This window comes from Schistocerca piceifrons, chromosome X (genome assembly GCF_021461385.2).
Source record: "Schistocerca piceifrons isolate TAMUIC-IGC-003096 chromosome X, iqSchPice1.1, whole genome shotgun sequence".
Lineage (NCBI taxonomy): Eukaryota > Metazoa > Arthropoda > Insecta > Orthoptera > Acrididae > Schistocerca > Schistocerca piceifrons.
Window position 1 is genome coordinate 25287714 of NC_060149.1, and position 11984 is coordinate 25299697.

At 38.7% G+C, this 11984-nt stretch overlaps 1 protein-coding gene across 1 annotated transcript in view; it reads right to left on the reverse strand.

Annotated features, from left to right (window-relative positions):
- The window catches only part of LOC124721224 (tyrosine-protein phosphatase 69D), a 459889-nt gene extending 451290 nt beyond the window's left edge, over positions 1–8599 (reverse strand). Inside the window, exon 1 of the mRNA XM_047246080.1 lies at positions 8309–8599. Coding sequence (XP_047102036.1) covers positions 8309–8399 — 91 coding nt within the window. The 5' untranslated portion in view covers positions 8400–8599. The remainder of the gene's footprint in view (positions 1–8308) is intronic.
- Positions 8600–11984: the final 3385 nt, after the last annotated feature.

Genomic DNA, 11984 nt, shown 5'->3' on the forward strand with positions numbered 1-11984 from the left:
CCTACTACAGTAGTACAAGTTTATATGCCAACTAGCTCTGCAGATGACGAAGAAATTGAAGAAATGTATGATGAGGTAAAAGAAATTATTCAGGTAGTGAAGGGAGACGAAAATTTAATAGTTATGAGTGACTGGAATTCGACAGTAGGAAAAAGGAGAGATGGAAACATAGTAGGTGAATATGGATTGGGGCTAAGAAATGAAAGAGGAAGCCGTCTGGTATAATTTTGCACAGAGCATAACTTAATCACAGCTAACACTTGGGTCAAGAATCATAAAAGAAGGTTGTATACATGGAAGAATCCTGGAGATACTAAAAGGTATCAGATAGTGGTAAGACATAGATTTAGGAACCAGGTTGTAAATTGTAGGACATTTCCAGGGGCAGATGTGGACTCTGACCACAATCTATTGGTTAAAGAACTGTAGATTAAAACTGCAAAAAGGTGGGAATTTAAAGAGATGGGACCTGGATAAACTGACTAAACCAGAGGTTGTACAGAGTTTCAGGGACAGCATAAGGGAACAATTGACAGGAATGGGGCAAAGAAATACAGTAGAAGACGAATGGGTAGCTCTGAGGGATGAAGTAGTGAAGGCAGCAGAGGATCAAGTAGGTAAAATGACAAGGGCTAGTAGAAATCCTTGGGTAACAGAAGAAATATTGAATTTAATTGATGAAAGGAGAAAATATAAAAATGCAGTAAATGAAGCAGGCAAAAAGGAATACAAACGTCTCAAAAATGAGATCGACAGGAAGTGCAAAATGGCTAAGCAGGCATGGCTAGAGGACAAATGTAAGGATGTAGAGGCTTATCTCATGAGGGGTAAGATAGATACAGCCTACAGGAAAATTAAAGAGACCTTTGGAGAGAAGAGAGCCACTTGTATGAATATCAAGAGCTTAGATGGAAACCCAGTTCTAAGCAAAGAAGGGAAAGTAGGAATGTGGAAGGAGTATATGGAGGGTCTATACAAGGGCGATGTACTTGAGGACAATATTATGGAAATGGAAGAGGATGCAGATGAAGATGAAATGGGAGACCGATACTGCGTGAAGAGCTTGAGAGAGCACTGAGAAACCTGAGTCAAAACAAGGCCTCAGGAGTAGACAACATTCCTTTAGAACTACTGACGGCCTTGGGAGAGCCAGTCCTGACAAAACTCTACCATCTGGTGAGCAAGATGTACGAGACAGGCGAAATACCCTCAGACTTCAAGAAGAATATAATAATTCCAATCCCAAAGAAAGCAGGTGTTGACAGATGTGAAAATTACTGAACTATCAGTTTAATAAGTGACAGCTGCGAAATACTAATGCGAATTATTTACAGACGAATGGAAAAACTGGTAGAAGCCGACCTCAGGGAAGATCAGTTTGGATTCCGTAGAAATGTTGGGAACACGTGAGGCAATACTCACCTTACGACTGATCTTAGAAGAAAGATTAAGGAAAGGCAAACCTACATTTCTAGCATTTGTAGACTTAGAGAAAGCTTTTGCCAATGTTGACTGGAATACTCTCTTTCAAATTCTAAAGGTGGCAGGGGTAAAATACAGGGAGAGAAAGGCTATTTACAATTTGAACAGAAACCACACTGCAGTTATAAGAGTTGAGGGGCATGAAAGGGAAGCAGTGGTTGGGAAGGGAGTGAGACAGGGTTGCAGTCTCTCCCCGACGTTATTCAATCTGTATATTGAGCAAGCAATAAAGGAAACAAAAGAAAAATTTGGAGTAGCTATTAAAATCCAGGGAGAAGAAATAAAAACTTTGAGGTTCGCCGATTACATTGTAATTCTGTCAGAGACAGCAAAGGACTTGGAAGAGCAGTTGAATGGAATGGACAGTGTCTTGAAAGGAGGATATAAGATGAACATCAACAAAAGCAAAACGAGGATAATGGAATGTAGTTGAATTAAATCAGGTGATGCTGAGGGAATTAGATTAGGAAATGAAACACTTAAAGTAGTAAAGGAGTTTTGCTATTTGGGGAGCAAAATAACTGATGATGGTCGAAGTAGAGAGGATATAAAATGTAGACTGGCAATGGCAAGGAAAGCGTTTCTGAAGAAGAGAAATTTGTTAACATCGGGTATAGATTTAAGTGTCAGGAAGTCGTATCTGAAAGTATTTGTATGGAGTGTAGCCACGTATGGAAGTGAAACATGGACGATAAATAGTTTGGACAAGACGAGAATAGAAGCTTTCAAAATGTGGTGTTACAGAAGAATGTTGAAGATTAGGTGGGTAGATCACATAACTAATGAGGAGGTATTGAATAGGATTGGGGAGAAGAGAAGTTTGTCGCACAACTTGACTAGAAGAAGGGATCGGTTGTTAGGACATGTCCTGAGGCATCAAGGGATCACAAATTTAGCATTGATGGGCAGCGTGGAGAGTAAAAATCGTAGAGGGAGACCTAGAGATGAATACGCTAAGCAGATTCAGAAGGATGTAGGTTGCAGTAGGTACTGGGAGATGAAGGAGCTTGCACAGGATAGATTAGCATGGAGAGCTGCATCAAACCAGTCTCAGGACCGAAGACCACAACAACAACAACAACAAATGAATTCAGGAGTAAATAGGCTGCTGCTCTTTGAATCTTCTACAGCCCCTTATTAATCCTACCAGTTAAGGTTCCCAGACTGCTGAACCATATTCAAGAATCGGTTGAACGAGGCTTTTGTAAGCTATCTCCAACAAAGGTGCCTCGTACTGCCTTAGGGTTCTGCCAATGAATCTCAGGCAGGCTCTCTGCCTTTTCTGTAACTGTTTTTATATTATTATTCTGCTTTAAAGCAAAGTGGACACATACACCTACATAGTTCACAGTTGTGATTTCTAGTGAATGAGCACCAATCACACAACAGAACAATACTGGGTGTCTCTGCCTATTTATGCATAATACTTAACATTTGTTAATTTTGAGGGTCAACATCCAGGCCCTCACCAAGTGTAAATACTCTGTAAGGAACTTGATAATATTGTGGGAAGAATAAAGAAAGCAGATAAAGGCAAAATGGGAGTTTTGAAATGTCAAGAAAAATTTGTTGAAGTACTGAAAGGCCTCAGTTGAAACAAGGTACCCAAAGCAGATGACATTCCTTCATAATTATGATCCTCATTGGGAGAACCACCAACAACAACAACAACAACAACAACACTATTACATCTGGTAAGCAGGATGTAGAAAACAGGCAAAATATCCTCATCCTTCAAGAAGAATCTAATACCACAAATATCAAAGAAGATGGGTTCTGAAGACGAATACTATTGGATCATCAGTTTAACAGACCACTGTTCTAAAATACTAACAAATTATCTAGAGGACAGAACAACTGGTAGAAGCCGACCTGGAAGATCAGTCGGACTTCCTGAAAACTTAGGAGCACATGAAGCAATACTGAACCTTTGATTTTACTTAGTTGGTATTTGAAAATACTGACTAAATAAAACAGACTACGTAATTCTGAAGTTATCAGAAATGAAATACCAGGAGTCACAGATTATCTACAAACTGTAAAGAAACTAGACTGCGGTCATAAAGGTCAAAGACATGAATGGGAAGCAGTAAATGACAAGGGAGTGAGACAGAGTCGCAGGGTATTTCCCATGTTATTTAAGATTTTGAAACAGAATTAAAGTTCTGGGAGATAAAATAAAAACTTTAAGGTTTGCCAATGAGATCGTAATTCTGTCAGAGATGGCAAAGGACTTCAAAGAATTGAACAGAATAGATATAATCTCAAAAAAGAAATCATAATATGAACATATATTAAAGGAAAACAATGGTCATGGAGTGTAGCCAAATTAAATCAGGTGTTGCTGAGGGAAAGATTAGGAAATAAGGTGCTAAATGGTAAACAAGTTTTGGTATTTGGTAGGAAAATAGCAGATGATCATCGGAGTAGAGTGTACATAAGACGTTAACTGACAACAGCACAAAAAGATTTCCTAAAAGAAGAAAGAAATGTACTAACACTAAACATAAAAGTGTTAGGAATGGAGCACAGCCTTATACAGAAGAGAATAGAAACTTTTGAAGTGAGATGCAACTAAAGAATGATTAAGATTATGGGTGGATTTAATAATGGGCTATTGAATCAGATTGGGGAGAAAAGAGCTTTATGAAACAACTTGACTAAATGAAGGACACATTTGTAGGACAGGCACACCCTGACATATCAAGGTGTAGTTGATTTCAAATGGTTCAAATGGCTCTGAGCACTATGGGATTTAACTTCTGAGGTCATCAGTCCCCTAGAACTTAGGATTACTTAAACCTAACTAACCTAAGGACATCACACGCATCCATGCCCGAGGCAGGATTTGAACCTGCGACCGTAGCGGTTGCGCGGTTCCAGACTGTAGCGCCTAGAACCACTCGGCCGGCTGGTTGATTTCATAGTGGAAGAAAGTGAGTGGAGTAAAAGTAGTAGAGAGATACCATGAATTGAGAATGGCAAGTAGTTTCATATGAATGTAGGTTGCAGTACTTATGGAGATATGAAAATACTCACATAAAACTAGTGTAGACATCTGTGTCAATCATTCCCAAGACTGGTGACAACAACAACAACAACAACAACACAGGAAGTGAGAATGTATGACACCGGGTCAAGTTGAATTTGCTCTTTCTTCTTCTCCTCAACTGTAGTTGTGGGTCGACAGAAGCGTCCGATCCCACGCGTCGGCTTTGACCCGTGACGTAAGGGTGTTGTCGTGTGTGACATCATGACAGCGCGGAGTTTGGTTTGAGTGTGGCAGTCTCCAGTTCTGTTTTATCTTATTTTATTTACTTTTCTGATCTGTTCGTTCTATCTCGTGAAATTTTTTTTTTAAAAAGACAAAAAACACTAATCAGCTACTGAAGCATCTTTATCTTCTATGGGCTGCAGGGGTTACGACCCCTGGGGAGGTGAGTGGGTATTCATGCACGGCTGTCTTCACTTACACGTTGTAGCTACGCAAGGCGTCTAAATTTGTTTATATTTAGTTTGCCCCCCACCCAAAACACCCCATTTCCCGCGCTTGTCCCGTTAGTGTCATTAGGCTTCTTGTGGAAAGTGTGTGTGTTTGTTTTTGTTTCCGCCATATTTGTGACGTCATGGGTCAAAGCAGACGGGCGGGATCGGACGCTTCTGTATTTCCGTAGTTGTTTAGCAAGTTTATTTGTTTGGAAAATCCTAATAAACAAAAATCATAGTTTACAGCATAATCAGTTCTAAACATGTAATACTGAGGAAGAACTTGTAAAGGTTCTTTGACTTAAATTGATATCTATTACTCATAGAAAAATTTGCACCTTAATATCTTATCAATGTCAAGTTCATTAGCGAGCTTAAGGCAGGATATCATTCTTAACCTTGTTTACGAAATCACCATGAACTGATTTAAGGGAACCACGTGAAACCCAAAACAGGAAATTTGGATAGAAATACGAGCCTTGTACCTCTCAGATATGAGCCTACTGCCATTACAATGGTACCACTTTGTTTGGAGTGTTTGGTGTATACCTGATGTGTCAGTACTAACTGAGGTAGTGAGGGATACTAAAGATTCACCACAGGTTAATAACATTATGAAGCTGTCAAGGTTGAAAATATAATTGCAAAGAACATTCAAATAACAGGCAGGATTGTTAACAAATAGAAATTAAGTAAAATACAAATGACTGCAAGGAGAATTATTAAATACGGGGTTATCCCAAAAGTAAGGTCTCTTATTTTTTTTATAATGACATAGCCTTGTTTATTTGGTTGGTTGCTTTGGGGAAGGAGACCAGACATCGAGGTCATCGGTCTCATCGGATTAGGGAAGGATGGGGAAGGAAGTCGGCCGTGCCCTTTCAAAGGAACCATCCTGGCATTTTCCTGGAACGATTTAGGGAAATCACGGAAAACCTAAATCAGGATGGTCGGACGCGGGATTGAACCGTCGTCCTCCCAAATGCGAGTCCAGTGTCTAACCACTGCGCCACCTCGCTCGGTCCTGTTTATTTCTACAATGGTTTACATCAGTTTACAGCTTGAACATCTAGCTATTTTTCGACATAATCACCATTTCTGTCAATGCATTTCTGTAGACGCTGTGGCAGTTTTTGTGTGCCCATGTCATACCGGCTCACTGCCATGCTGTTCAGAAAGTTATGAATCTCTTCTTTTTCCCCCGTCATCGGAGCTGAATCGCTTTCCGGCAAAATGTTCTGTGATAGTCACTGGGCACCAAGTCAGGACAATAGGGTGGGTGGGTGGTTATGTTCCACTGAAACTGTTGCAGGAGAGCAATGGTTTGCCGAGCAATGTGTGGGCGAGTATTGTCATGGAGAATGTGTACACCCTTGCTCAACATTCCTCTTCTCCAGTTCTGAGTTGCCCGTTTGAGATTTTTCAGAGTCTCACAGTAGGCTACTTGTCAGTGTTAATTGTGGTCCCAGCAATTCAGCACCGACGATGAGGTGAAAGAAGAGGTTCATAACTTTTTAAACAGCTTGGCGGCGAGCTGGTATGACATGGGCATGCAAAAACTGCCACAGCATCTACAAAAATGCATTGACAGAAATGGTGATTATGTCGAAAAATAGCTAAATGTTCAAGCTGTAAACCATTGTAGAAATAAATAGGTCTATGTGCTTATTAAAAAAAAAAAAAAATGGGAGACCTTACTTTTGGGATTACCCTCGTACATGAATTATGAATCAAGTGTCTGTCTACACCCCACTGAAAAAAGCAAGTATTTTCCATATGTGAAGGTGAAATATTTTTTATCATTACAAATACAAAGGCTATGGAGTAGCAGGTCCCTTTAAATTCATCTATTTCAATTAATTCATATTCCTTCAGTCAGGAGAAGAGCATATGCAGAATTTGCTGCGGGAGGAATGAGAAGATGGCAGACAAACTATGTGATGGTCCATGAGGTATGCCTGGTTATGTAGCCGGAAGAATACTGCTTGTGAAAGGCTGATGTCCAGGTCTTAGTGGAGATTCAAGACAAAAAAAATGCACATCACATGAAACTTGCTGGTAAATAAAAACTGTATACCAGACAAGTACTCAAACCAGTACCTTGCCTTTCAACGGCAAGCTCTTTCTGAGAGAGCTATCAAGAAGCTTGCACAGCATAGAGTAGCATGGAGAGCTGCATCAAACCAGTCTCAGGACTGAAGACCACAACAACAACAACAACAACAACTACTACTACAACTAGTCTCGTGACAACAACAGGCCTGCAGGTAGCACCTACTATTCCATCCATATGGAGCACTGTTAAGCATTAAAATAAATTAATATTAGTGCCCCTTTGAATTGACAACAATAGAAATCTTGTTAGTGTTGACAAAGTGGTCTGTAGAGTAGCTCGAGGACTAGTCCGGTTGGAATGTGAAAATTTAGTTGTAAGTGACAATGTTGTTGTGAATGTCAACGAATGCTAATACACAATGCAGTGTTAACAGTTCAATCAGTAGCGTCGACCAACGTCGATATTTAACGCAATATTCTTAATAAATTACTAAACCACCACGTTAAATTACACAACAAATACCCAACGAGTATTTTGGTGCATATATTAAACACTAAACAAGTAAAATATGACAGCAGGCCACTAGGTACTCTTCTCCCTCTTTGAAGGAAGGAAACCTTACTTTGCAGGTTTCTCACAGCTCTACGTTTTACACGTCTCTCAACAACACATTACACGAATTATGCTGAGGTGCTAAGATGATATATGCCTATCCTGTAACATGAACTTACAGGACACGGTATTTATTCTATACAAACATGACCCAAACTGCCATGATGCAACATCCAAACACTGTATCAACAATTTAGTTTCAGTTACTAAAGGCTAAACTTCTTGTTCTGAGAAAGTTGAGATGGACTTTAAAAGTGTACACATAGCTAATTAGGCAATTATAATTAAGACAGAAGTTATTACGACCCTCATCGGTATCCTGAGTGCAGTTTACATTCACACATAATATCATAAGGGCACTTCACATAAATCGAGTACAGTTCAGAAACAAGCTAGTACATCACGTCGGTATTCGTATCTCGATGTAAATGTTCCTAAACTATTCCTATTAACAGTAAGAGACATATATTATTTTACACAAATTTTTGGTTAATTCCTGTAGTTTTTAACATATTTCTCTAGTTAGAGCTGGAGATCCTGTTTCCATCTAAAGCAGTATCAATTGAAACATAAATAAAATACGCGATTCAGACGAATCGACCAGTCAATAGCCTTCGACTGTGCGAATAATAAAGAATAAATATACTCTGAAGCAATTTAATTTTCACTCACCTTCGGCACATGCAGGCAGCACAGTCACTGTGAATATGTAAACAAGTATTCCAAACAAATTCTGCAAAACAGGGGTTGGGTTCTCAGTCATGGCGTCACACCGGCAGTCTCAAATGAATCTTCCGCTGTTATTTCCAAGCGCAAGTCATTTTAAGCAACATTCCATTTCATTTTCTTCTCAACAAATCCCTAATCAGCACCCATCAGTAAATATTTCACGTACTAGACCACTGTCACTCAGAAAACGTTAATTTAATACACCACTGACAACTTCATGACAATCACACAACCTCAAAGATAATTGTTTACTGTTACGTATTGTGATCTTTGAAGCAAGCTACCCAAATCAATGTAGCCAAAAATACTCTTCACTTCTACCCAAAGCGTTTCGTGAGATAGCGGAAAGATAGGGAAAAACTGTATAAAAATATTTTATAATTTCATCGACCAATAAGGATAATCATAGAATAACGACCGTCAATAAATCTGCCAGAAATATAACTTGCAGTGGAAATCTATACCAGATCATGCACATATAGTACTTTACAATCCGATCCTAACACGATGAGACAAATCGATGTTGGAAACGCAACTGTAAATCGTTTCGTCCACGCACAAACGTTTGATAGAGAAGATCCTCTTCTAGAACTATGCATAGGAAACACTTAAGCTTAAGGAGTGATTGCGAGACTCTACATGGAAATTTGTGCTGGAATGGAGAAAGTACGCACTGCTTCTAAGTAGAAGGCACTGGCGAAGTCCGGGCCCGAAGTGAAAGGAAGGCAGGCAGAGTACAAAAAAAAGAACATTAACTTGTTCAAAACAAATAGCATAGCGCTTTAAAGTCACACAGAATTAGGTTGTGATATAATAGTATGTACAGTAATTTTTCAGGCACGGTATCGGGGTGTATATGTTGTAAGAATAATTCTAGCAAGAAGAGCCGAATTTTCAGACATCACAGCGAGTTACCATTAAAGGGTGCGCTGACAGATTAATGACAGAGAGATGGAACGGTTTCAGTTTATGTATGTGAATGTTACCCACTCCCACCATACATTCTGGTGGCAGTCAAGGTATCCTCTTCTAGTTTTGTACCTTAACATTGCGCCCAGCTTATTATTACTTCGTGCAGTATCCTCTGTATTCCTAGTTCAATTTTGTTGTTTGTTTATACTTGACGTTCATAATGTTGAAGTCTGTTCATAGCCTCCACCCTTCTTTAAGCAGGTGTCAGTCATGATCCAGCCTTTCATGAGACTGCGCCCCATTGTTAATATGGTTACCTACAGTTATAATATCAATGGATTAATATTCTCGGGTCCAAATAGTTATAGATCTGGACCAGCATTTTCGTGTGGTCTAAATCCCCAGAGTATTCAGACGCCAAGAGATGTTTCGTGCTCACAGTCTTGCTGGATTGACATTCTGACAGGAACCATAGAACTTCAGTGTGCCTGAATATTAAGTGTGCTTTGTGACTGTATTGTATGTATTTTACAGGCAGGGGCGCCGACTTATAAAAAATATTAAGGGGGGGGTTCATATTGGGGGTCTTGCCTCAGGAAATTTTATAAATTTTGGATGAAAAACAATGAGTTTTAAAGTTCTTTTTAGCATTTTAGAATCATATGATCAACATTAGAACCCCGAAAACTGGACTCTCGATAACTCGACACTCCGGGAAGCTCGACAAGCCTGACACATTTATTGCCTTTGAAAAAATAAACAAAACATAGACACGCAGAGTATTTTCGTGAAAAGCTAATTTAATTTATAGCAATAATCATGCTTATAGACTATTACAGAGCAGTGAATATATAGCTCTGAAAAGACTGAAATTATATTTAAATAAATCCTAAACTATCATTAAAAGAATAAAACATAAAATATTGCTGTCCCATAGTAATAGCACTTTGATTAATGAGTGAAATAGCTAATTTAAGTTTACTTTGAATAAGGCTCAGGGTTCATTAAATAAAAACACTATCTCAAAGTTAACGCTTTAATACAGTAAATGAAGTTAATAAAGTACACCTAATACTTTGAGTCAAAAAGTATGTAAATAGCGGGGTCTTACACCCAAAAAATATTTAAGTATCTGAAAATAACTAATACAGTACTATAGTAATATAATAATACAGTACTAAACTAGTACCAATATTTCGAAACCGAAACTTTAACATTATGTATGTATTTAATTCTCTATTTTAAAAATATTTTTAATATAGATCTAAATGCCATTATTAGGGCTAGATTGTCTTTAGGAAGGTGCAACTAACAACCATCTGACTGGATTACTGAATACAAAGTCGCTGGTGCTGGTCAGATATCCAGTTCATCTAAAACATCTCGGTGGGCATGAAGAACAGCCAAGCTGTTCAATCGCTTGTGTCCCATCGTTGATCGGAGATATGGCTTCAGATGTCTAAGGGCGCTAAATGACCCCTTCTGCTGTTGCTGTCGTGATTGGAACTACTTGGAGAAGCTTAATGCACTTCACTACTTCACATAACATTTATCCAACTGCAGGCTCTTGTGTAATGTACTTTCTTACATCTCCGATGTTTTTTAAGACCAGTTGTTTTTTATTACCCATATCAGCTAACATATTCAAGTGTAAGCGCTGTCTCTCAATGTCTATGTTATTTTTGAAAAACTCAGTTGATTTTTCCAAATTTGTTTCACCTCTGTAAACTAAAAGCAAGTGCTCCTGTTCAGCTCCAAAGACCTGTGTGAGTCCAGTTAAAGTAAACCGAGCACTAATGAAAGATTGCGCCGTTTCACTAACTTCAATGTAAAAAGCTTTGTAAGATTCATTATGGGGTTTTGAAAGAGTGCAGTGAGCTGGCTTCGTTGTTTTCATACTTCTTTGGTATAATTTGATTCCAAGGAAGCGAAGGATCATCAACTCGTGAAGATTTTTCTTTTAAACACAAGTCCCAAAAGTGTTGAAAACTGTCACACATTCTATTCAATATACAAATCAAGCCCATATATATTGTTTACAGATCAACAACACTTAGATGAAGGCATTGAATTTTATCACTGACGTCCTCTACTGGGTTCACTGCACGGGAATAAAGATCTAAAAAGAAATAACTCTTGTATTGTAGCATTGACTCAAGGTAGCCTGCACATTTGCAACCTGCCTCTGTTTTGTCCTCTGCAGAAAATGTTTCAAAAACTCTAGAAGTTCTTCAAAGTTTCACAATATTCTCAAGATACTAGAAGCTTGCATAGTCCATCAAGTCGGACAAAGGGGTCATAGACCAGCTTGGTCGTTGGCGTTCTCACAAAGTATGCTTCTGAAAAGTGCCACCCTTTTGTTGGATTCCCTTATGGTGTGTTTTAAGTCCTTGGCGAAAGCCATAGTATCTCTCATAGACATAAGATGGCGGATACTGTCTACAAATTCCATGTCTAAACTGTGTGTAGTGCAGTGCATTTAATGTGCTTTTAGTTGTATATCTAAAACTAACTTCTTTGGTCCTTTGAACTTACCCCTCATATTGCAGGCATCATCATAGCACTGTCCTCTTCAGTTATCCGTTGACAAATCAAGTCGAGCAAAAACGTCTTTTAAAACATTAAACAGAGTTTGTGATTAAGTGTTTGGGGTCACATTTAAGCCAATAAGTTCTTTGTTGATGATTAAGGAATCATCAACCACATG